At 43.1% G+C, this 26,784-nt stretch overlaps 1 protein-coding gene across 1 annotated transcript in view; it reads right to left on the bottom strand.

The window, feature by feature from the left end:
* Positions 1 to 934: 934 nt before the first annotated feature.
* Positions 935 to 26,784, bottom strand: part of Fam81a (family with sequence similarity 81 member A) — a 73,011-nt gene continuing 47,161 nt past the window's right edge. Inside the window, exons 4-9 of the mRNA XM_008836885.2 lie at positions 20,254 to 20,372; positions 15,614 to 15,743; positions 12,824 to 12,930; positions 11,096 to 11,192; positions 8,882 to 9,077; positions 935 to 3,191 (exon numbers count right to left, since the gene is read on the bottom strand). Coding sequence (XP_008835107.1) covers positions 3,067 to 3,191; positions 8,882 to 9,077; positions 11,096 to 11,192; positions 12,824 to 12,930; positions 15,614 to 15,743; positions 20,254 to 20,372 — 774 coding nt within the window. The 3' untranslated portion in view covers positions 935 to 3,066. The remainder of the gene's footprint in view (positions 3,192 to 8,881; positions 9,078 to 11,095; positions 11,193 to 12,823; positions 12,931 to 15,613; positions 15,744 to 20,253; positions 20,373 to 26,784) is intronic.

The raw sequence follows: 26,784 nt of genomic DNA, 5'->3' as shown, positions 1-26,784 counted from the left end.
TCAAAAAATGGGGGGCTAAAGAGATGGGTCAGCACTGGCTTCTCTTGCAGAGGACCCAGGTTCTGTTCCCAGCACCTAAATGTTGACTAACAATCATCCATAACTCTAGTTCCAAGGGATCTGATACCTTCTTCTGGGCTCCACGGGAACTGCATGACACAGATGCACCTACATACATGTAGGAAAAAAATACTTATATGCATAAAATAAAAATAATAAATATACAAAAATTTAAAACAAAACCCAAGAGCAGTAGAATGGCAGAGTGGTAAGGTTATACAGAGATAGGGTTCTGAGTGATGGCTCACTGGGACAGCAGTCTATCATATGTAAGCCAGCTGCCTACCAGCATCAGGGATCCTACTTATGAGCTGTAGGATTGGAAGCAAGTTGCTTCATTTCTTAGCAACTCAATTTTCTCTGTAAAATGTGAGAAACAAATAGTTCTTACCTAGGCACTTTTAAAGTGAAATGAGTTAGCATACACGAAGGTCTCAGCACAGGTCCACAGCATATACCCAGGAACTGCCCACTGGTATAACTCCAGAAACAGAGACGACCCAAAACCCTGGTACCCATGGGTGGCCCAGTCTGTGATGATGGTCCTATAGGGACCAAGAAAAAAGATACCTTTCCCAAGGCGTTTGACCTGAGTTTGCACCTCACACTAAAAGCCTTTTTAAATCTAAAAATCATAAGCCATGGGGCTGGAGAACTGGCTCAACAGTCAAGAACTGACTGCTTTTCAGTTCCCAGCACCCACATGGTGACTAACAACCATCTGTAACTCCAGTTACAGGGACTCTGACTCCCTCTACTGACCTCCACATGCACTGCACACATATGGCACACATGCATACATGCAGGTAAAACCCTCATACACATAAAACAAAATAAATTGATTAAAAATTTAAAAATCATACGCTACATTTAGTTGGAAATTTTATTCTTTTTATTGCAAATTTCTGGTAAAGGAAAAGACAGGGAAGCTGATTCTCTTTTGAACTTTGGCGAGAACAGTACTCCACGGTTCTTGCTAGACGGCTGGCCACCCCAGCTGCACACTGAAACCCCAGGGTGTTGACACAAATGATCTGGAGATTGCTCAGTGTCAGTAGCTTTTAAACTCTCCCGGGGGACCCCATCAACAGCCAGGGTGGAGAGTTTCTGCAGCAGTAACTTGTCATACACACATGCCACATCTTGAGCACCTGAGAGACTGCACCAGCAGCCGGGCCACCAGCTCACATCAACCACCAGACCAGAGTCAGCTGGTGTTCCCTGTCTCTTCCTCCCAGGTGTGAGATGTGTTTATCCTTCCTCCTTAGGTTCCCCAGAGGAAAGAGACACTGAGAGGGTGGGGCCCTTTGTCCTGTGGCTTGTGCTCAAACACAGAGCACTCCATGAATCATGGCTAGTCATTCATAAAAAGAAATATGCTTTCTGATTACAAAACACCAGTTACCTCGTCCTAAGTGGAAATATCTTCCTATAGAGAGATGAAAAGATTGGGGGCGTGGGGGAAAGGAATGCATGTTGAATACATATTCCTTCCATAACCTCTCATGAGTCCAAATTAAAATAAAAACTGCCAAGCTACTGAGAGTAAAATTTTATGTTCTTTAGCAGCATATCTTACACAGGTAAACAGTAACAGCCAGTTAGGAGTCTCATTGTGATGGATTCTAAAAATAGAAAATGCTTTTATTTTCCTGAGTCCTTGCAAATGAAAAAGAAAAACAAAATGGTGTTGTTGTAGAAATTTTTAAAGTATTCCTGTTCTTTCTCTGGGCACCCTCACAGTTTAGAACGGCGCGTCTGACTGCCAGTTGTTACACAGGTGGACAAACAATACCAACAATCAAACGTGGCAGCTGAAAATAAAACACCTATTGTGTATAAAGTTGCTCAGGCTGGAAGTTTCTTCACAGTATTATAAATGTAGTATCAATTTGATTCTTTGTCCATAAAAAGTATGAGTATCTATTCCATTAATAATACTGAATGAGGCATGTCAGAACAGTGACAAAATCTTCAAGGACATTTAAAAATACACAGGATCCCATTTTTACATCATAATCCTGATACTTAACCATGCCTTCTAATCTGCTGATAAAATTTTTACAGGGGACAGTACACTGACAGATAAAAACCAAGGCACAAAGATACAGTTATGATCAGTGTCTATAAACCCCAGCACTGGGTTCCAATTTTGGAAACATTTAGATAAATTGTAAAGTCTGAAAATTTCTCACATTCTGTTGTGATTGATGAACAATTCAGTGGGAGATAAACAGGCTGCTAACCACCATCCCATTATTAAATATATGGCTATCGCTATGCAGGCTGTGGATAATCCAAAAAATAGCTTTAAGTAGTAAAAGCTGGTATCTAGGTGGATAGAAATATTGCGCCTTGTAGTAGCTAGATAAATGTCGTCAACTTCCATTTAATTTGCAATCTATATGGCAGTTATCAATTTTTTAAAAGTATTTTCATCATATAAATGGCAAGTTTTCCCCCCAAAATGTTATTCTCTTCTCTACAAAAGACAAGTGATTTACAGTAAGATAACCAACATCAAAAATGCACAGACAGTGGTAACAAAATCCAGATATGGACTCAAAAGTTGAATGCTAAACCTAGTGGGAGATTCTCTTAATTTAAAGTGAGGTGAATTACATTCCTGTGACAACTTGTTCATTTCTTAACTTTAAAAAATTACCATGACATTTTTTTCAAAATAGTCATCTTGGCTAGAGCATGAAGCATTGAAAATAAATTATTTTCATTCATAAAATGAAAGATAAAAGCCTTTCAAAATCTGGGCCGGGGGGGCACAACTGAATTTAGATAAGTGAGATAAAGTGGTAAAAACTGCATTAAATAGTTTTAAAGATAGGGCGTTTTCAAGACCTAAGGTAAACATTTAGACCCATGAGAACACACTTCTTGGACATGCACGTCCTAGGTGGAAGGATCAAGCACGCAGCCACGGCCTGGCTGCAACGGTGTTGGGCTCCTAGCAAGCGCTCTTCTTCTGTTAGGTCCTTCTCTTGTCCTTCTTCACATGGAAGTTTCTGGCCTCTGCATCTGCTGGATCTGCTTCTGCAGCTGATCCTTGTCCAGTCTCATCTTGGCCTCCAGAGCTTGCCTGAGGGATCCTATGCTTTCATAGATGGCTGTGAACCCTGGACGGGAGAAGGAAATGCCAAGCGTTAATGGTTTGAAAGCAATGCCTTGTCACATCCTATAGCAACAGTGACTTCTCAACTGCTTCTCAAAAAATTCATCAAGAAAGTGGTGTGTGCCTTTAATCCCAGCCTCAGAGGCCAACCTGGCCCACAAAGTGACTTCCAGGTGGGTTGGGAAGAGGGAAATTCTGTCAAACAAAAGACAACAACAAAAATTCATCAAGAGAAACTCAAACTCCATGGGGAGTTTGATGGGGGCAACAGGATTCCACAGTTCTTCCCTGGAAACGGAAGGGGATTACTGTAGCTGAGACATCTGGTGGAAGCCCCTTTAGCCTACCGGTCAGAGCTTACCCCACTACCACTGGGGGAACGTGACATCAGGTACCTGTTGAGCCCTGAACCATCTCTCCAGGCCAAAACACACACTTTAAATGTATACAACTGAACAGTTTTTCATTTAAAAAAACATTTGAGGGCTGGAGAGGCGGCTCAGTAGTTAAGAGCTCTATCAGAAGACGGGAATTCGGATCCTAGCCTCTACATGGGGCAGTTCATAAACCCCTGAAACTCCCAGGGATCCAAATTCACTTATGGCCTCCATGGTCACTCACATAAACACAGACACACATAAATAAAATAAAGCTTTTAAAAAATTGATTAGGAAAAAAGAAGAGGAAAAAATGTGGATTGGGAAAGGTTTATTGCTAAAGAAACAAGCTGAATACTGGCTATTGGAAAACATTTCGTTGATGTTAATACTGTTTGCCGGCCTGGAAGCGAATGCCCTTGTGCTTAGGGCTTTTTCTCTGAAATAATGAAGAGACATCATCATTCCTGTGACTTCCAAACGATTCAGAGGGAAATATGCACCCATACCCACCCACACAGACTTTTAAGTATAATTCCAAAATGTTAACAGAGAATGAATATAGAATATGTAGCTTTTGGACTATTCTTATAGTTTTTCTAAATTAGAAATTATCTCAAAATAAAAAGTTAAAAGAAGCAAAACTAAAACCCACATCTCTACCAAAGAAGTATTTTATATTATTGTTTCTCTGCTGACTTTTAAGTGCTTTTTTTTAAGTCTTATTTTCTCTCAGAAAATTTGATGTGATAATTCATGAAAAAAGTATGAAGATTACTCATTAAACATGTTTTTATTGGGACTATTAAGATGGCGCAGCGGGTAAAGGCCTGACAACTTGAGTTCAATCCCTGGGACCCACATTGTGGAAGGACAGATCTGATTCCTGCAAATTGTCCTCTGACCTCCACACATGTGCTGTGGCATGTGCGCACCTATACAAACACATACATACACACACAGAAAATAAATAAGAAATAAAATTTAATTTAAAAAACAAAATTTTTATTGGCATGGAAAAGGAGAGCATATAACAATAAAATCACAAGGTATAAATCAGCATGCTTTTATAATATGAGTTTTTATTTGGAAAAGGCACATAAATATTTTACATGCATAAGAAGATGCCCTTGAAAATACCATCACAGTAAGAGAAATTGTATTTTTTAAAGCATTTTATGATCTTCCATTAAGAAATATATAGTCAGGGCTGCTCTTGCAGAGGATCCAGTTCAGTTCCTAGCACCCATATGGTAGCTCACAACTGTCTGTAACTCCAGTGCCATGAGATCTAACACCCTCTTCTGATCTCTGTGGGTACTGCACACATGTGCTACATGTATACTAATGCAGGCAAACACTTATACACATTAAAGAAAGAAATATGTTTTAAAAAGGATGCATTATGCCAGCCATGGTGGGTGGTGCATGCCTTTAATCTCAACTCAGGAAACGGAAGCAGGCAGATCTCTGTGAGATGGAGGCCAGCCACATCTCCATAATGAATTCCTGGCCAGCTGGGGCTATAGGGAGACCCTATCTAAAAAGAAAAAAAAAAACTAAAACTACACTCTTTTAAAAGGTTCACACGTGCCTTTTCTTTTTTTGAGTTGGCCTGGATCTCACAGAGATCCACCTGCCTCCACCTTCTGAGTGCTGGGGCCTAAAAGGCGTGCACCATCACACCCAGCCACTAGATTTAGCTTTTTATTTTTTGTATTTTTATTTTTATATGTATGAGTATATTGCCTGCATGTATGTGAGTGCACCCGTGTCGTACAATGCCACGGAGGTGAGGGCTTCGGATTCCCCTGGAACTGGAGTTAAGGACGGTTCATATTGAACCCAGGTCTTCTGCAAGAGCAGTCAGTGCTCTTAACCATTGAGCCAATTCTCCAGCCCTAGCTTTTTAATTTTAATTATGTATGTGCACATGAGTGCACTGGATTCCCTGGAACTGGGGTTACTTGTGATTATGAACGTCCCAACATGGGTGATAGGAATCAAACTCAGGTCCTTTGGAAGAGCAGTGTGTGCTCTTTTTAAAATAAGCTTTTAGGCCAGGAGTGGTGGCGCACGCCTTTAATCCCAGCACTCGGGAGACAGAGCCGGCGGATCTCTGTGAGTTCAAGGCCAGCCTGGTCTACATAGTACATTCCAGGACAGCTGAGGCTACAGGGAGTCAACCCTGTCTCAAAAAGACCGAAAAAAATAATAATAATAAGCTTTTAAATTATGGGTATATGCATGGGGGGGGCGGTATATGTGGGCGCAGTGCCTGTGGAAGCCAGTAGAGGGCATCAGATCCACTGAAGCAGTTGTGAGTCATCTGAAATGGGTGCTGGGGACTGAACTCAAGTTCTTTGGAAGAACAGCAAGCACTCTTAACTGCTCATTCATCTCTCCAGCCCTGCAGCATGCACTCAACAGTGGACCCATCTCTCAGTCCCTCATATGTATTTCTTCACTAGCACATTGAATTGATTGACAATCAAATCACTAAGGAAATGGGGCTGGGGACATAGCTCAGTTGGTAGAGTGCTTGCCTAGCATGCATGAGGATCTAGGTTTAATCCCCAGAGTGGAGCAAAACCATGCTGGTATGCATCTGTAATCCCAGCACTTGGAAGATGAGGCAGAGGGATCAGGAGTTCAAGATTATCTTCAGGTACACAGTGAGTTTATAGCCAGCCTAGGCTTCATGAGACCCTGTCTCAACTCCCCCCTCTTAAGCACTGCAGAAATTATATAAACTTAAACAACAATGAAATAGTCAAGCTCCATATTCTAATAGTCCAGAGAACCAAAATAAATAAATAAATAAATAAATAAATAAATAAATAAATAAATAAATAAAAAAATAAAAAAATTTAAGATAGGTCTTGTTAATTTGCCAAGGCTAGCCTTAGTTTAACTGCAATTTCTTTCTTTTTTAAGATTTGTTTTATTTTAATTATGTGCCTGAGAGAGTTATCTGCATGTAAGTTCAGGCTCCTGCAAGGCTAGAGGCATCAGATCCTCTGGAGCTACAGTTATAAGCTATTGTAAGCCGCCCTGTGAGGGCACTGGGAACTCAGGTCCTCAGCAAAAGTAGCAGGTGATTTTAACTGCTGAACCATCTCCCCAGCCTTCCTTCACTTCTAAATTTTACTGAACTTGTTCTTTGACAACTTCATACATATGTACTGTGTACTCAGATTATAAACCCCTTTCTAACGTTCCTCACCACCATCACTCCCCCGCCTTCCTAAAAGTCCCCTTCCTACATTCATGACTTTGTTATTGTTTTGTTAAGACCTACTGAGTTTAACCAGGGTCATCTGTGTGACCATGAGTTTGGAACTGTCCATTGGAGCTTGGATAGCTCAGCAAAGTACAAATGAAGTCAACAACTGCCCCTCCCCCAGAATCCACCAGTAGCCAGGAGTTCAGCATGGAAGCGTAGCTCCTCACCAATCCACGACTGAAAGGTGATGGGACCAATCTTACCTAGGCTCAGTGTAGGTGGCCACCAACGCTGTGAGGGCTGCATTTAATTGTAACTTCTACTTAAATAAAAGAATAATAAACTTTTGCAGGTAGCAAAAAAAAAAGTTATTCTTAGAATAACTATTACCTTTTATTTCCATGTAACCAACATAAATACCACAGAGAAAAATTCATGGAAACAGAGTGGGAAGGAACTGGAAGTTCCTACTAATCACATCATAAGAATATCTCCCCTTTTTTTAGTGTTTTGGTTCTTGAGACAGGGTCCCATGTGGTCAAATTGGCCTTGTGCTTGCTGTGTAGCTGAGTCTGACTTGAAACCCTTGATCCTTCTGCCTCTACCTCTCAAGCACTGGGATTGTATACATGTGCCACCATGCCTGGCCCATCTTCTCCTTTCTGAGAGAGGCCAGTCCATCTCTTCCTAAACACTTCTAATCACAAAAAGCTCTGGATTTCATAAAACTACCAGCATCCTTTAAGTTAAAGACATTTTTGCCTCATACTGAGTTAAAATCTGTCTTTGGACAGTTTGAGCTTCATGATCTCAGCTCTGTATTTATGAGCTCAGAGTGTAAGTCTCACTGCTCTGCTGTGATTGGCATGTCCACTCCAAAAAGTACACTGAAATTTAGTTGCCATCATAACACCATTAAAAGGCTGGACTGGGGCCAGAGAGATGGTTCAGTGGCTAAGAGCACTTGCTGCTATTGTGAAGGATGTGGGTTTGGATCCCAGCACCTATGTAGTGACTCACAACCACCTGTAACTCCAGTTCCAGGGGATCCAATGCCCTTCTCAGGGCTCTGTGGGCATTGCACACACATGGTACACTTACATACATGCAAATGAAACATGTCAAAATAAACAAATCTTTAAAAAGCAAGACCTTCAGGAAATGACTAGGTTACATGATACTGCTGGCCTCTTATCCTGACAAAAGGATAAATTTAGCCTGGTTTTTCTCTGTCTTTCATGCCTACTTCCTTGCCAGGGAATGCCCTCACTATGCTATGACAGAGCAAAAAAAGCCTTTGGCACAAGTAGGTACTGCACTTGTTCTGAGACTTCAGAACAGTCTCAAGCAGTCTGTCACAGCACCAGAAAACAAAGCCACAATCCCTTATATGACAGTCCTAAGACATTAAAGTCAGCTTTGACATACCCTGTAAACAAGCATGAAAGAATCACTCTTGAAGAGCCTAGGGACGTGGCTTAGTGGTTGAGATCACTGGCTGCTCTTGCAGAGGATCCAGGTTCAGTTCCCAGCATCCACATAGCTAACAATCATAGGTAACTTCAGCTCCAGGGGACTCGATGCCCTCTTCTGGCCCCTTGGAGCACTGCACACAAATGGCACACGTACATACAGGCAAAATGCCCATAAATCTTTTTTTTAAAGGTTCTCAAAGACATGCTAACTTCTGAGCTACATTGCCTTGCTTACAAACAGAAAAGCATCAGCAGGTGGCACTAAAGGAAATGTACCTCATTTGCAAGCAATTTTAGTTTTGTTTGCCTGTGTCTCACGGAGGGCTCTTTATATACGTGTAATTGAACTAGCATTTTAGGACTGGGAATATAGCTCACTGGTAGAGTGCTTGCCTAGCATATGGGAGGCCCTAAGTTTAATTCCCAGCACTACAATCAATCCATCAAGAAGACAAACTATCATTTTAGTTCAACACAGCAAAGCTACTTAGAAAAGGACCTAAGGACCTTTCTGCTGTTACTAACATTAGCGAAGGTTGGACACAGTTTCAGGGGAACCTTCATGAATAGCTTTTTAGCTAAATAAGCCATGCGAGCTGTTTAGGGTTCAGCCTACCAGCGTTAAGTTCAGCTTTCATTTCCTTCATGTCTTCGGTCATCTGTAACTCCAGCTTGCTGATTCGCCCGTGTACCTTCTCCTCTTCCTGCTTCGTCTTCTGTCCTCCCACATTCTCCCGCTGACTCTCCTCGATCTTGTCCAGTCTGGCCGACATCTGGCTGAGCTTCTTCTCCATATCCCTTTCACTGGCCCCCTGGGGTGTAAGAATTACACTTGGTTCTTAGCAAAGAAGAGGTGTGCCTTGCCTCACACCCGCCATAGCACTGAACTGTCGTGGGGAGGAGAATCCCCATGGCCGCTTGCTGGCTGCTCTGTTCTCAACTGTTTCTTACTTAACTTTCAATTCAGTGCAAGGTCACCCAAAGTAAAACCTACATTTTCCTCTGTCCCCCGAGTTTGGTATGGTCATATGATTAAGGTCTAGCCAATGAGATACAAGAACAAGTGTAGGTAACTGTTTCCAGGAGAAGTTAAACTACGGTCACTATATTATTTCTTCCCTTTTCCTTCTGATTCTAGAATTCAGTCAATGGCTGGAGCTCTAGCAGTCATCTTGACTTGTGAGGACAAGGGCTACTCTCTGAGGTCAGCAAAAAGCTAAACTAAAAAGATTCTGAGGACTGCCAAGCTTCAGTCCTTAAAAGCCCACAGGCAGAGTTGTTTCACATGAAAAAGAATTAAGCATCCATCTTATTAAAGCCACCGTTATCCTGGGGTTTGCTGTTAGCTATTAAGCCGATGTATAAAAAGATAAACAGTAAACCAAAGACCCCGATGTGTACAAATGTGTTGGGATGAATCAAAGTGTAAAACAATGAGAAATCTGAGGAAATGATGGGGGAATATTCAAACATCTGAAATATTATTTTTTCTTTGCATGCCTGTACTTTCTGAGACTCTGTGTCTGCAGGCTTTAGTGACCCAGACTGTGAACACCAAGACTTCAGGGGCTGCAGCATAACAGAGCACTCACAATGGTACTCAGGGCAGCCTTCAAGTCAACAGCTCTGCACCTGGAGGGTGCAGTCAGACATACAAACTGCACCAGCCACTTCTGTTGGGTCAAAGCCCCACGGGAGGAAGCAATGCAGGGAAAGAGAAGGTGAGGGAGGCGGTCTGCTTAATCACCCAAACCAACAAAATTTGCCTGCCATGTACTGATTTCAGAGCATACTGGTTTTGAATATGATAAATGCAAGACTTTCTTACTATATTTTTTGGCAGTGCTGCAAACTTAGCTGTGTGAGACATGGGGGTGGGTGCAGAAGTGAAGGGGAAGAAAATGGTGGATCTGTTCTGTCCCAGTGGGAGCGTGGATGTGTTCTATAGTTACAGTGCATTGGAAGGGCCTGGAGGGGTACAGCTACCGGTGAGAGCTAAACCAGGTCGTGACATTAAAACAAACCAAGATCAAGTGGGTCATTTTATGCTTTATTTAGAAATGCATGACAGACAGTTTGGGTCATTAAGCTCTTGACTTAAAGTAATCTTAACTGGAGTTTTCAGTTTAGCCTTTGTGAACCAAACAAGTTAATGGGTCCCTGGTCTTTGTAGAAAATGCAAAGAACAGGGAATAGGGGCATGGTTCCGTGGTAAAGTTCAGGATTAGCAGATGTGAGGGTTAGTGTTGTCAACTTGACAGAATCCAGAACCACCTGGGAGATGGGTCTCTGGGCATGCCTGTGAAGGATTATCTTGATTGTGTTAATTGAGGTGGGAAGACCTACCCAGGGTGGGTGGCACTTCTCCTTGACTGGAATCCTGGACTGTATAAATGGATAGAGCTAGCTGAGCACCAGCATGCATTCATCCCTCTCTGCTTCCTACTTGTGCGAGACCAGGTGCTTCAAGCTCTTCCTGACTCGACTCCTCCACACAATGTACTTTTGAACTGTGAACCAGAATAAATCCTTTCTCCCTTAAGTTGCACTTGTCACAGTATTTTATCCACAGCAACAGGAAAAGAAATTAAACTAGCAGTGCACATGAGGACCTGGGTTTGAGTTCCAGAACTAAAGAAGGAGGGGAAGAGAAAGAGAAAGGGGGAAGGGGTAGGAGAAGCAGCCTGAGGACCAGAGAAATGGACCCAGAGGCAGGAAACGACTGAACAGTTTTAGGCAGTACCAAACAAATTAGTGCTAAGTCCCTAGGAATTAGTCAAACACCCCCCCACTGAGAGTCACTAAGTTATTGCCAAATATCAATACCTACACTGTTTTCCTTAACAACCAGGGAAAGCTGATCAATTTTCTGTAAAAGCGCTTTCTCTATTCTTTCTTGCTCTTGTTGTAGCCAACTCCGTGCAGAGGGAGGGACAGATGGACAGACGGAGGAAGGAAAGGAGGGAAGGGAAGGGAAGGAAGAAGAAAGGGGAAGAAAAAGGAAAAGGCATGTAAGCAGCTGATGCAAAACAGTTTCAAGTGACATTAAACATCAGACTCCACTCGATGAGAAGGACATACCTTTATGCAACATGAAGCTGGGGAACAGGAACACACAATGGAAAAGCACCTGATGGTGCTCTTACCCATGAGGAGCTGTCACCACAGGTTCTGAGGTGACACAGTGACTGACACAGCCATGCCAGGTGCTAACCTTTGCAGTTCTAGGGTCCATGACACTCCTGGCTCAGAGAACATAGCATCCCTCACCTGTTCTCCCAGAATCCTCTCCTTCCCTTGGCCTTTCCTCCTCATTTATTAAATCTCGCAGGACTAGAAGCTCATTTGCTTTCTCTCTTGCCCCATAGAGACATATCTGAATTTAAATCAGCAGGAAACAAACCAGGGATCCTGGGAGCATGCCTATAATTACAGCACTTGGGAGGTAGAGGAGGCAAAAGGATCAGAAATTCAAGGTCATCTTCGGCTACATAGTGAGTTTGAGGCCAGCTTGGGCTACTCAAGACCCTGTCTCAAAAAAAATCAAAAAGAAAATAGAAAGCAACCCCACCCCAACCTTTCATTCTTCTAGTCCCCTCCCTTTCCAGATTTCTTAAAATAACTATCAATGCATGCTGTCTCCCTTCATCACTTTTTTTCTTATTCATATTAACATGTAATGAAAATATAGAATATATATAACATCTATCTACCTGAAAAATGGAAGTGCAGGGTGATAGAAGGCATCCAACTCCAACGTTGACCCTCACCTCCATACGAACACACACCCACACACAGACACACCCACCTCCCCCCCCTACACATACCACATACATATACATACAAAAATAAACCAAATACACACTGAGTGAAGAGATAGACTATCATCCAAACACTAAAAGAAAAAATTGTGACGGAAAGGAGACAGCACATCCCACAGGAACTTTTTGTTTCAGTTTTCATTATTGTTTCCACTTTGTGTGATAAATAAAAACCAAGAGGTGGGCTGGAGAGGTGGCTTGGCAGTTAAGAGTGTTTGCTGCTCTTCCAGAGGACCCGAGTTCGGCTCTCAGTATCCACATCAGGTGGCTCAAAACCACCTGTATCTCAAGCTCCAGGAGATCTGACTCCCTCTTCTGGTCTCCATAGGCACTGCATTCATGTGCACATATCCACACACAGACATACATGTATACACACAAATAAAGATTTTTAAAGTGGGGGGCTAGAGACATAGCTCAGTGGTTGGTGCATGCAACTGCTCTTGTGGAAGACCCAAGTTTTATTCCCAGCACTATGTTGGATGATTTACAACTGCCTGCATCTCCAGCCCCAGGGGATCTAATGGCCTAGGGATCCTCTAGCCTCTGTGGGCACCTGCACTCACATACACATTCTAACATAGACACGTGCACACATACACATAAATAAAAATAAATATTCGAAAGTAAATTAACCAAAATAAAGATATTATATTTAAAAAGTAATCCAAGAGGAAAAAAATGTGAATTTCTTAAACTGAGAACTTCAACTAAAACTTTATTAGATGATGACTTACTTTGTGTCTAAAAGCTGAAGCTGGTGGTTGCTGTCTCTGTGGGACATCTTCAGTTTGGTACTCTGCTCTGATATGGACAAATCTACTCTGTTCAAAAGCTGAGAAATCTAGAAAAGAAGATTCTCTTATAAAACATCACAGCGCACTTCTTCAGAGGCCATTTCAGAAAACATTTTATATGCTCTATGCTGGTCAGTGGCATTAAGAGTTGCCTTACTAGCCAGGCGTGGTGGTGCATGCCTTTAGTCCCAGCACTTGGGAGGCAGAGGCATCTGTGTGAGAGTGAAGTCAGCCTGGTTTACATAGCAAGTTTCAGGCCAGCTAGAGCTACAGGGAGACCCTGTCTCAACAAACAAACAACAGAAGACTCACTGTATTGAGTTCATTAAGGAACTTGCCTTTGTCTTTACACGTGTTTTCTTTATAGTGTGGCTGTGGGTGGGGTCTGTGTGAGTGTGACTGCACCTGTGGAGGCCAGAGGTTAACGTCAAGCATCTCTCTTGATCACTCTCCACTTTAATTTTTGAGACAGAGTTCCTCACTGAACCTGGAGCTCACCTCTTGACTAGAATGACTGGCCAGTGAGCTCTGGGGATGCTGCTGTCTCCACCCCACCTCACCCAGCACTGGGGTTACAGACATGCGCCACAGCATTCAGCTTTTAAGTGGGTGCTTCGAATCTTAACTCTGCTCTTGATGCTTGTGTCAGAAGATACTTTAATAGGGGCCATTTCCCCAGCCCCTGCCTCCATTTTTCTTCTACAGTTATCAAAAATCAAGACAGGGAATGCCGCCAAGATCTTCATCACGCACGAGTGCCGAACTTCACAGCTCTCTAACGAGCGGGCCCAGCTCGGGACTGGCTCCTCCACCAGCTGGCATGATGTACAGTCATCACTCTGAATTCCACCAGCACTGTGGCCACTAGTACAGACAGCGGAATATCTATGGCTAACGAAATCCACGGAGGTCCCAGATGTACCTTCTTGTCAACTCACCGGTGAAGACCATCTGCCACAGCTACCTTTACTGGCTACCTCCCTCAGCTCCTTTCTCTACTACCTACTTGTGGTCTTTTTCCCCCCGACTAAAATTTAATGTAAAACTAGTCCCGCATGAAATAGTCACATTTCCAAAAAGTTAAATGATGTTTAATAGCCCTTCCTTAAAGACTTGTGAGTTTTTTTCTTTGTTTTTGTTTTTGAGACAAGGTCTCACTGTGTAGACTGGCTGGCCGAACACATAGAGATCTGCCTGCTTCTGCTTCCCAAGTGTTCGGATTAAAAACGTGCACCGTCACACCCTGCTATTAGATCTGGATCTATTAGATCTGGAACAACAGAAAATGAAGTATGTCTTCTTTTGATAGACTTCTATAAGTTCATTCTCACTCGTCCTTTTTTTCTTTTCCAGTAGCAGGGACTGACACTCAGGCCTGTGCTAGGCAGGTAGTCTCCCTGTGAGCTACATCCTAGCTTTGTCTTTCCTTAAAAAACACTTTTTTAAACATTTACTTATTTATCTATTTTGTGATTATGTGTGTAGATGTGTGCGTGTGCCATGGAAGTGAGGCACATACGTGTGGAAGTCAGAGGACAACTTTCAGAAGTCAGTTCTCTCTCTCTCCTTCCACTATGTGTTTCCTGGGTATTGAACTCAAGTCATGAGGCTTGGTTGCAAGTGCCTGTACTTACTGAGCCATCTTGCCAGCTCATTGTCTTTATTTTTGTTTTGAGCCAGTGTCTAAGTTGCTGGGGCTGGCCTTGAACTCACTCTACAGCTCAGACAAGACTTGAATATGGGATCCTCCTGCTTCAGTCTCCAAAGTATCTGGGATTAGAGGCCTACATCACCAGGCAAAATCCCTCTTATTCTTAAAAACAAAACAAACAGAAATGCAAAAGCCTGCCTTTTAATTCTTTTTTTTCCAATTTGAAGTTTTATAATACCTATGTTTTTCATTTAACTAGTTTCAGAGCTTTGCTGGAGGGAGTTAAGGGGTATTTTTTAAATATTTTTATTAATTATTTGGAATTTTATACATGCATACCATGTATTTTGATCCTATTCACCCCAACTCCTCCCCTAACTCCTCCTTGATCCACCCCATCTCACCACTCCATCCCAGTTTTAATCCAGTAAAATACCCAGATGCCCCTACTTTTCTAGAATAGTCTCTCATTAAATGAAGGACAGTAAATGAGGCAGATATTAAAAGCCCTAGGAGGGAAACTTGTAAGTCATCAGCAAACAGAACCCACTTGCAAAATGCCAAGAGCTTGGCTTTGGAAGTTAATCATTGAATTTCAAGGTAGAATATTCTGAGGTTCATGCACTTGCCCTCCAGCTTCCCCCTAAGGGCATCTCACATTAAGACCACAAGAAGGTGAGCGCACACAGTGACTCCCAGTCATTAAAGAAATGATTCCCTGAATCAAAGCCCAGGATGAGCAGCTTGCAAAGCAATGTTGGATCATTTACCAGTGTGAGAGGTAGATTTGGAGGTAGAGTTTAGAATTTCTGGGATATATGAATTTTTATGAATAAGGGAAAAAAATCTTTAATTGGCACTGTGCCGAAAACTCTCTCAGTGATTTGGCTGCCAGATTCATGAAGGGCCACTCCAGTGAGAAAGAGGAAAGAAAGAAGTGAAGAAAAGAGATGCTTAGGATTTGCATGAACCCACGCTGGGGGCACCAGCTGGTTACCCTGCAAGAAATATCAACACCATGTTATTCTTAGCTGAGAACAAATTCCCTGCATTTAAAAGGTGTCTGCACCAGGCTGTACCTGTCCTTCTGCGTCTTTGATTTTTGTTTCCAAGATCAGCTTGGCAGCTTGCTGTTCTTTGTTCAAGTGCTGGAGGCCCTCGTAGGTTGTCTTATGCTCGGCAGAGAGTCTGGCTATGCTGGCGTCGCATCTGTCCAAGCAAACAACACAGGTTCTTACCAAAGTTTAAAGGCATGAACAACGGCTGCTGGGCATAGTGGCACACTCCTTTAGTCCCAGCACTCAGGAGGCAGAGGCAGGAGGATCTCTATGAGATCAAGGCTAGCCTGGTCTACATAGTTCCAGGCCAGCTGGGACTACAAAGAGGCCCTGTCTTAAAAAGAACAACAACAACAAAAAGACAGAGGTTGAAGAAGTCAGATTAAGAGCCTTGCTGCTCTTCCGGAGCCCCTAAGTTTGTTTCCTAGCACCCACATCTGGCATCTCATAACTGCCTATAATTCCAGCTCCAGGAGATCCAATGCCCTCTTTTGGCTTCTGCAGGTACTATACTCACATGTGCACATACTTTAAAGTACATGATTCAGTTGGTTTTGGTACGTTCACTGTGCAACTATTACAATTCATTTTAGAACATTTATATTATTCAGGAAGAAACCTCATAGCCATTTGCAGTCACCTGCCTCCCCCAATCCATAGTGACCACAAAATACTTTGTGTATCTAATGGATTTGCCTCTCCTGGATATTTCCTGTAAATGGGCTCATATGCTCATAACATACATGGTCCTTTAGGCCCAGCTCCTTATACTTGGCATAGCATTTTCAGAGCCCATCCATGTAAAGTGCATCAGCACTTACTTCAATCCTTCTGTGGGTTAGTAATATCTCACTGTATAACACATTTTGTTTATACATCAATTGTATTGTTTCAACTTTTTGGCTGTTGTAAGTGCTGTGAGCATTTGCTTATGAGTTTTTGTATGGCCCAGTTTTCATTTCTTTTGGAGATGGACCCAGAGTGGAATGGCTGAGTGTTAACAGTAAGTTTACATTTCACCTTTGGAGAAGCGGAGCAGCTAGACACTTTCCACAGTGGTCATGCCATCACACCGGTACCAGAGCGCTGCACAGTGGTCATGCCATCACACCGGTACCAGAGCGCTGCACAGTGGTCATGCCAGTCACACTGGCACCAGCAGTGTGTGAGGTTCAGGTTTCTCTACAGTTTCATTAATATGCATTATCTATCTTTTTAAAAAATAGGGGCTACAGGGAGACCCTGTCTCAAAAAGACCAAAAAAATTTTGTTTTAATTTTAATCATGTGTGTGAATGCCATGTGTGTGTGTGTGTGTGTGTGTGTGTGTGTGTGTGTGTGTGTGCGTACCTACTGATGTCAGAAAAGGGTGTCAGATCTGAACTTTGGTACTCTGCAAAAGCAGTATATGCTCTTAACCAATGAGCCACCCCAGCTTCCTGAATTATATACTTTAAATAGGTGACTTATATGTGAATTATATCTCACTAAATCTCTTCATAAAGAGCAATAGAGGAGAGAGGGAGGGAGGGAGAGAAAGAGAGAGAGAATATGAATTGTGGTCTCTGTTGGGCCAATGGAACCCCAAAAGGGTTCCATTCATGAAGACCCTCCTCTAAATCCCAGTTAGCAGGTGGGTGGGAACTTCTGCCTCAGTGCATGGTCGTTTCTCCTCTAAAACTCTGCCACCAGGCACACCCTCATCACAGAAGAAAGGACATGGCCACTGAGTTTTGTAGAAGAGGAGACAGTGTTCCAGATACAGGACCAAATATCGCATCAGGAGTTAGAAAGCTAAACTTGAGCCTTGCTTCCAAAAGTAATGGAAAATCTCTGACCAAGTCCTATTTAAGATGCATTATGCTGAGTGGGGTGGCTGTTCTTCACCTCCAATGAGAATCTACCTGTGCTCTTCTGACCTAGATCCACCCAGGGCCTGTTACTACTAACACATTAAGACAGCCATAAAACTGAACAATTGAATCTGAAATGATGTACCAACCTAGTAATTCAGTATTATCACTTTAAAAGCTCAAACTTCTTCAATACAATTATGTAATTGATTCAAGAAAGTCCAAACCTTGCCAACGAGTTCTCATCTCACATGAATTCATTTCAACAAAGTCTCATTAGCTTTCCAAGAGTGAGACAGATATAGCCACAAAACAAACCCAAAATATCTGCTGCTTATAACAAACTCTTCAGATGGTTTTAGAACAAAAGTGTTTAACAGGGAAGGGACAAGTTGGGCAGAGAAGTTGATTAGAAGCTGAAGACAAATGGAAGATTCCAGAAGGTATGTCAAGAGAATTCCTCTACTTTGTATGGATCTGGTGCCATAAAGACACCACCGCTGAGGTGACAATAGCTACTATTTGTGGCATGCTCCCTCCTTCCCCTGCTGCACCTACAGCAGCTGTGATGGTTCATCTTGGCTGCCAACTTGACTGAAGCTAGCTGCTGGGCATACCTGTGAAGAATTTTTCTTGATCAGATTATTTGAAGTGGGAAGACCCACCCAAAATGTGGGCAGCACCTTTCCGTGGCAACCCAACTAAAAGCTTTGCCTTTTGCCTTATTGCCTTCAGGTCTCACTGGTGAGCTCATCTACACTGCCGCTGCTGCCGCTGTTGCCACTGCCACACCTGCTACATTCCTCTGCTGACATCAGACTCCAGCTTTTTTCAGATTTCCAGCATGCACTGAAGACCAGCGAGCACTTCTCCAGGAATCCCCAGGCCCTTAGCATTGGGACTGCTGAGGTCCAGCCTCATGGACCAAGCACCTACTGGTTCTCAGTCTCTCCAGTGTGCAGACAGCCTTGTTTGACTACCCAGATGTATACATATATTCACTCTCTTGGTTCTGTTCCTCTAGACACTCTTGACTAAAACAGTGGCTGCGAAGGCACTCAGCATCCTCCTTAAGTCCTGCTCTGCCCTGTGGCTTTCAAGTCCTTTCTGCTGTTCTGAGTGGCATCACAGAACTTGGGGTTCTTTTAAACCTATATCCACAAACAGAGAATCAAGATTTTTCAGTCCTATTTCTAGATCAGTGATATTTCTACTTCATTTATTCATCCAAACATTTGTTGAGTATTTACTGTTTTCCACAGACTGTTCCAGACACTTGGCTATGGATAATGGATCCCTATTCCAAGACAGTAAGGAAGATGACAGAGGGACTGGATGGAGCTGCAGTTCTGGGGAGTTCTGCAAAGTAGGGGTGTCAGGAGACTCCAGAGTATGGTGCACTGGTAACTGAACTTTAAAGATGGACAACCAGGGGGTGGAGAGGTAGCTCAGTGGTTAAGAGCACTGTCTGCTTGCAGAGGGCCTGGGTTCAGTTCCCAGCACCCATAAAGTGGCTAGCAACCATCCATAACTCCAGTTCTAGAGCATCCAATGTTCTTTTCTGGCCTCCACAGGCATTGCATATATGTGGCAAACTTACATATGTGCAGGCTAAACACTCATACACATAAAATTAAAAAAAAGATGGACAATCAGCTGGAAAAGGAGGAAAAAGTGCTCAGTACAAGAGCAGCATGTACCAAGGCACAGTGATAGGAGACTGGGCCCACTGGGGCATTCACATAGGGTCAGCCATGCCTAAAAGGTACAGGACAAGGGTAAGGAGAGGTGAGGAGGTTGGGAGGTGTCTATCACCAAGGGTCACACTAGGGAGACTAGAGTCCATCCTAATGAGAATAGAAAATGATAGAAGGGCAAGGCATGGTGGAACGGGCCTGTAATCTCAGCTCTTGGGAGGCCAAGGTGGGAGAAGCATAATGCAGACTACTGGGGCTGCAGAGCAAGACTGTCTCAATAACAAACAAAACCGTTGGAAAGTAGTTACCCTTTCCTTCATTCAACCCTTGTAGCCTGTTATTAAATTGATCTTTACCTGGCAAGCTCCAGTACACTTGTTAGCATACAAGGCACATTTGTGGTTTCTGCACAAATATACCTAACACAGCCCCTCTGCTCTAACGATGCCCTAGCCCCTGCGGGCCCCTGTACTGGACGCCTTCCTCTGCTCCTCTGTGCAGAACATGCAGGCTGATTGGAAGTGCCTCTTGGCTCCAAATCGCCCTTACAGCTTCATACTCGGCGTTTTGTTGTCAATAGCAGCAGAGGGCAGAAGAGGCCCATACATAATCTGAACAACCTCATCCCAGCGGGCTAAAAATAATAGTGAGCACAGCCCTGTGCCAGGCTTCTCAAACATCTATGCACACAGGAATCCAGGGAGCTTGTTAAAAACCAGATTCTAATTCAGTAGCTGCGCCCAACATTTGAACGCTTGCTGTGATGGTTCATCTTGACCGCCAACTTGACTAAATTTAGAATGACCTAGGAGTCCCACCTCTGGGCATGGCTGTGAGAGAATTTGCAGAGAGGTTTACCCAAGTGTGGGCAACAGGGTCCCATGGGCTGGGGTCCCAGACTGAACACAAAGATGAAAGAGAGCTGAGCATTCACCTTTCTCCACTTCCGGACTGTGGACAATGTGAACAGCTGCCTCGTGCTCCTGCCGCCACGCCTTCCCCACCATGACGGGCCGAACCCTCGGAGTGAGCCAAAAGAAACCCTTGCTTCCTGAAGTTGCTTCTACCAGGTATTTGGTCACAGCAATGAGGACAGTAACGGGCACACCTACCTTGCTACTCTTCCTCGGAGGTCTCCTAAGCCAGAGAGCTGGCGCATTTCCAGCGTCTTTAAGGCAGAATTAGTTCCATAGCTGATGTTGTCCCTGGCCCGGATCTGCTCCTGGAGAACCTGCGCAATACAAAGCCCACTCAGGGTCACTGGCAAATTCATGGACGACTACGAAGAGTTTCGTAATTTGGGAGAGAACATGAATGCGTAACTCGTTTTTTCATAAAGAGTTCTTTTTAACAGTCAACTTGTCTTTCGAGACAGCATCTTACTATGTGACCAAGGCTGGTCTCTTAACTTGCCATCCTCCTGCCTCAGCCTCCCCAGTGCTGGATACAGGTATGTACCAGCATGCCCAGGCCCCGTTATTTTATTTTAATTATTTTAATTTTAGTTTTGATTTTTTATTTGATCTATCTAGGGATAACTCAAAATTAATTAAGAGTTGGCAGGCATGGTAGCACAGGCCTATAATCCCAGAACTCCGGAAGCTGAGGTAGGAAGATCTTGAGTTTGAGGCCAGCCAAGGCTACATTGCAAAACTCTGTCTCAAAAACCAAAAATAAAAACAGAATTAAAACTGTGTGTCTTCATTTTAGGCTGTTAAGTTTTTGTAGTTGTTCTTAAAAATTCTTATTACATTTGTATATTTACTTATTATATGTATGCATGTGTGTGCATGCATGCATGCGTTATGTGTGTGGTGTGTGTGTGTGTGTGTGTGTGTGTGTGTGTACAACTGCAGAAGTCCATTCTCTCCTTCTACGTTGTGGGTCCTGGGATTGAACTCAGGCTCTCAGGCTCGGCAGCGTGTTCTTTTCCCTGTGAGTCATTTCACTGCCCTGTGGATGTTTTGTTTTGTTTTTGAGACAAAGTCTCATTATGTAGCCTTGGCTGGCCTAGAACTTGCTATGTAAAGGTGCTGGGATTAAATGTGAGCACCACCACACCAGGCCCTGTGGTTGTTTTTACTATTTAATTTTCATTGTATTGGCTTATGATAAAAAGATCTGCAAGATTTTACATTTTGAATATACTTTGTGGCACGTGACTGATTTTTTGAAACATCCCATAAGCCTGCAAAGATATATATTTCCTATCTGGGGAATAAAATGTTCAACATTGTGTATTGCCATGAGTTCACATTATTTGTTTTTGTGTGATCTTATTTATTCCTGTGTGCTGGATCTCTCCAGCTGTGAAAGAGGAATTCTGAATTCTCCCATTGTAAGATACACTGCCATTTTATTTTGTACATGAATTATGATAAAAGTGTTTGCTGCCGTTCTCTAATGACCTTTATTCTTTAGAGCATTTAAGACTTTCATCTTACTGATACTAATATTGCTACTGTATTTTAGAAATAATGAGGCAAACACTTGCTTTGTGTTAACTGAACTGTTAAAGGCAGTGGGCATCTCACTTGCTGAGCCCTCACAGAGCCCTCTGTAGGAGGTGCTGTTATCATTCCCATTTCACTGATGACAAAATTTCCAAGAAATATGCAGAAGGCTACAGTAAACAAGGCCTGGAACTAGGACCTGAACTAGGAGTCTGAATGCCTGCCATGTTGGCTAGGCATCATTCCTCAGAGGGGTGAGGGATAAGAGGACAAGTGGTAGATTTCCCAAGGTGAAGGCCTCTCCTCTCAGGGACCTTGAGGCTGTTGGGAAACTCTGATGTTTCTTCCTCTAGTAGAGACATTGGCTCCTTGGGGGCTGGAGAGATGGCTCAGTGGTTCAGTGCACTTGCTGCTCTATCATGAGGACCAGAGTTCAGATCCCAGCACTAACTCTAGCTCCAAGGGATCTGATGCCCTCTTCTGGCCTCCATAGACACCTGTATACATGTGGCATACACACACACACACACACACACACACACAAAGTATTAAAAATAAATCTTTCTTTTTAAGACATTGGCTTCTGGTGCCTAGACTATTTTAAAGACTTTTTTTCCCTTCATTTTTGGAATCAGGAATTTTATCAGAGTATATCTAATTACATGTCTCTACGTGGGTGCACTTACTTACATGCAGGCAATACACACACACATAAAATTTAAAAAATTTTTTTAAGTTTTCTTAAGGATTTATTGTATTTTTTATGTGCACAAGCATTTGCCTGCATGTATGTATGTGCACCACATGTGTGTCTGGTGCCCATGGAGGCCAGAAGAGGGTGTCAGGCACCCTGGAACTGAAGTTACAGATAGTTGTGATCCACCACGTAGGTGCTGGGAACCAAATTTAGGTCTTCTGCTAGAGCAGCCAGTGCTTTTAACCACTGGGCCATCTCTCCAAGCCCCTAAAATTTTTTTTAAATAGTTGTTCTTAAAGATTTTATTTTTATTGGGGCTGGAGAGATGGCTCAGCAGTTAAGAGCACTGACTGCTCTTGTAAGAGGGCCCAGGTTCGATTCCCAGCTCCCACATGGCGGCTATGAACCATCCTTAGCTGCAGTTCCAGGGGAATCTGATACCCTCTTCTGATCTCTGTGGCACTGCATGACATGAGTGCACTCACATACATGCAGGCAATACATTCATACACATAAAATAAAAAGCTTTTTAAAAAATATTTTATTTTTACTTTTAATTATGTGTATCCACGTGTGAGTGGGTATGTGCACATGCATGCAAGTGCCCATGGAAGCCAGAAGAGAGGGTCAGATCCCCTGGAGCTGGAGTCACAGGTGATTGCAAGCCACCTGACATGGGTGCTGGGAACTGAACCTGGGTCTTCTGCAATAGCAGCAAGTGTCAACCTCTGAGCCATCTCTCCAGCTCTCTCATCCCCTTTTAAACACATTCCTACCTGGAACTTGGTGAACTTTTCAAACTTTTTTTCAGCTCAAGTCTAATTTCTTCTCCTGTGTGGCCAGTATTTCTTGTCTTGGGCTCCCTCCCTCCTGGAACTCCTGCCGTTCCTGTGCTGGTCCTGGATCTGTCCCTCTGAGGCCTTGTCCTTCTTCACAGTTCCTCTCTGAATTGACTCACATCTCTGGGCTTCTCCTACTTTGTCCTGTGAGCCACTAACTGCATCTAATCTACCTACTGACTAAAAAATCTAAATTCAAGGCAGTAACTGTATACTGTGTTTGCATACCCTAAAATGTGCATGTTACTGTGTTATTCCCAGCCCACCTGTTTCCTCTGTTGGAAGGCCCATACTATTCTCCTCCTCTGGCTGCTGGGTCCCTTGTGTGTCATGGGAACTGCTCATTGGAGTGCTTCTGTGGGTGCTCCTGATGGTAGTGGAGGCAGCTCTGGGCTGGAGACCAGTACCAGTCCCAGCTGAGACCCAGGAGGAAGCCCACTTACTGCCTGTGCTGCTCAGCTCTTGACCTAGAGACAGCCTCATGTGCCTCCTCAGTTCCTTCATAGAGTAGAAGACTGGCTCAGCCACACGCAGAGAAGCAGGGAGCCTGGCTCCTCCTCTGAACCCTAATGGTGGGATCCAGGCCCTCATTATGTGGCTGTCCCAGCTTGGGGCTCTGCTGACACACCCTGTTGTCTGTCTAGTTCAGATGCTCAAGAAGGTACCACAGGCATTAGGACTAGAAAGGAGGAAGGCACTGAGCCACCGTCTTCCTGTACCTCCTGCACCAATATGGGGACTTGTTTTTCTGGTTTTGTTTTTATTTTGTGGCAAGGTCTCCTAAAAGTACTTATCCCAGGTTGGCCTCTAGCTGGGAATCTTCCTGCCTCAGTCTCCAGGGTGCTAAGGTTACAGGTGTCATATGCCACCATTCCCAGGTCTGTGTGTGTGTGTGTGTGTGTGTGTGTGTGTGTGTTACTGGGGCTCGAACCCAGAGCCTTACTGTCATAGTTAGCATCAGTTGTCAACACACCTGGGAAACCTCAGCTGAGGAATTTCCTTCATCAGATAAGCCTGTGCCATGTCTATGTGGCATTCCCATTTGCAAATTAACTGGGGAGCCTAATTCACGACAGTGAACATTTGCTTATATAAACAAATTATGGTTTAGTGGTGTGTGTGTGTGTGTGTGTGTGTGTGTGTGTGGTGTGTGTGTGTGTGTGTAACAGGGTCTTCCTCCTGTAGTCCTAGCTGTCCTGCAACTCGCTATGTACACCAGACTGGCCTCACTCTCATAGAGCTCCACCTGCCTCTGTTCCTGAGTGTTGGGATTACCCACCATGTTTTGTTTTATCCCAACTACTTTCCTTCCGCCTTTCCTTTTTCTTTTTTAGGTACAGCACATACAGAGAACTGCACCTTTTCCATACATTTGCAAGGATCACCAAACTTGCTAGTAAAAGCAGAAATTAGGAACATGAGTATTTTGTGTTTTCCCTACTGGAAACCAGATAAAAGCTACACTGGATAGAATAACACACACACACACACACACACACACACACACACACACACACGGCCACTGAAAATAGAACTTAGGAGGGCTGGAGAAATGGCTCAGCGGTTAAGAACACTGGTTGTTTCAAAAAACAAAAACAGAAGCCAGGCGTGGTGGCACATGCCTTTAATCCCAGCAGAGGCAGGCAGATCTCTGTGAGTTCAAAGCCAGCCTGGTCTACATAGAGAGTTCCAGGACAGCTGGGGCTACAGGGAGACCCTGTCTCAAAAAGACCAGAAAAAAAAAAAAAAAAAAACAGGTCTGGAGAGATGGCTCAGTGGTGAGTTAAGAACACTGTTCTGTTCTTGCAGAAGACTCGGGTTCGAATCCCAGCACCCATATGGCAACTAACAACTGTTCATAATTCCAGTTCCAGGGGATCTGTCCTCCATGGGCATTGCACAACATGGGTGCACTTACCTACACACAGGTAATACACGCATACACATAAAATAAAAATAATAAAAAAATTTTAATAAAAAAAAAGAAAATAGAAAACAAAAGTTAGACTTGCTAGCCCTCTCCTTTCCTGTGGTTCCCAGTGTTTTTCTGAATGAGCTTTCTCTATGAAGAAGAATGCAAACTAGCTACAGCTACCTATGAATGACACAATGTTAGTCATCTGAGCATATTCCTGCAAGGAGACTTCAGATCTGACTAATCTGGCACTGGCATTCTCCCACTGATGAAAGGCGCTGGCAAGTTCTCTCTTTCATAATAGGAAACGACACCTATTAGATACAGTGAATAGGAAGAAACACGCTTTCTGTACGGGATTATTTTGTTTATAATAAGACATAAGGCCATAGTGCTCAAATACCTTGGGGTGCACACGTATAACCCAGGATGTCTACTCCACAAGCAAAGTCCCAGACCTCATCCCCAGAAGGCCAAAACTCAGGAGCAGCTGAAGGTAGACGCACAGACCTCTCCCAGACTGACACTGCTTGTGATGCTGGGAAAACAAGAGCCAGCCTTACTTTGGGTTGGTTTTTAATCCGCAAGTAAAGAAAATGGAAAGCAATTCACAGAAAAGGTGTTTAAAATAAATGACGCCTTCAATCTTTCTAATAACCAAAGAAGTCAGAAAATAAAAACCATACAACGGGAGCTGGGGATGCAGCTCAGTTGATCGAGTGCTTGCCTAGCGTGTACAAAACCCTGGGTTTGATTCCCAGAATTGCACAAACCTGGATTGCTGGCATGTATCTATAATTCTATCATGTGGATACATACATGGGAACATGTACATACACACACATACTTTTTTTAACAAAATAAAATATTTTGATTTATAATACTAAAAAGTACGTCAAAAATTACAAAAAGAGTCAGGAATGGTGGCGCATGCCTTTAATCCCAGCCCTCAGAGGCACAGGGAGGTGGATCTCTGTGAACTGGAGACCAGCCTGGTCTACATAGTTTCAGGCCAACCAGAACTGCACAGTAAGACCCTGTCTCTGAAAAATAAAATCCAAAAGGCACAGTTGGCAATGTAGCCAAATTGTATTCATAATGTTCATGTCTTTTGATGCAGTGACTCTGGTTCTTAGAAGTAATCTTAAATACAAAAAAAATTTTTAAATAGCAAAATGGCTGCACAAAGATGCCTTCACAGTGTGATACCCACACCAACTATTTTACAAACTGCATCATTATGCAGACCTGAGGAGTTTCCCAGAGGGTTTTTAAAAACAAGGGGACATGTATAGAGCTTACTATTAAGCAAGAAGAGTCCAAAACAAATGCATGGGCTGCTTCCCCCTGTGCATCTAGACGCTTGTCAAATAGGAGAGGTTGACCATTTTGCTTATTCATCGCTGTAGTGAGGTGATAGTTGATTCTTCTTTTTTATATTTCCCACAAGGAGCATACATTACTCTTATAATAATAATAAAAAAAAGAATTTGACTTTTTTAATGCTAGGAAATAAATAAAAAGCCCACTTAGCTTTTAGAATTCTCATGCTGAATAAAGCATTGTATTAGAAGTACTTTGAGGAGTACAGAAAAAAAATTGTGTCTAAGTTTAACACAGTATCCACTTTACTAAAAAAGCTACATGAAAACATAACTCATTAGACAGTTTATCATTTAAAGAAATTCTAGAACAAAGCCACAGAAAAACAGTCAAGAAAGAGCCCCAAACTGCCATTT

This window comes from Nannospalax galili, unplaced genomic scaffold, assembly GCF_000622305.1.
Source record: "Nannospalax galili isolate Female #2095 unplaced genomic scaffold, S.galili_v1.0 scaffold117, whole genome shotgun sequence".
Classification (NCBI taxonomy): domain Eukaryota; kingdom Metazoa; phylum Chordata; class Mammalia; order Rodentia; family Spalacidae; genus Nannospalax; species Nannospalax galili.
Note: the sequence above shows the minus strand (reverse complement) of the source record. Positions and strands in the feature narration are given on the sequence as shown.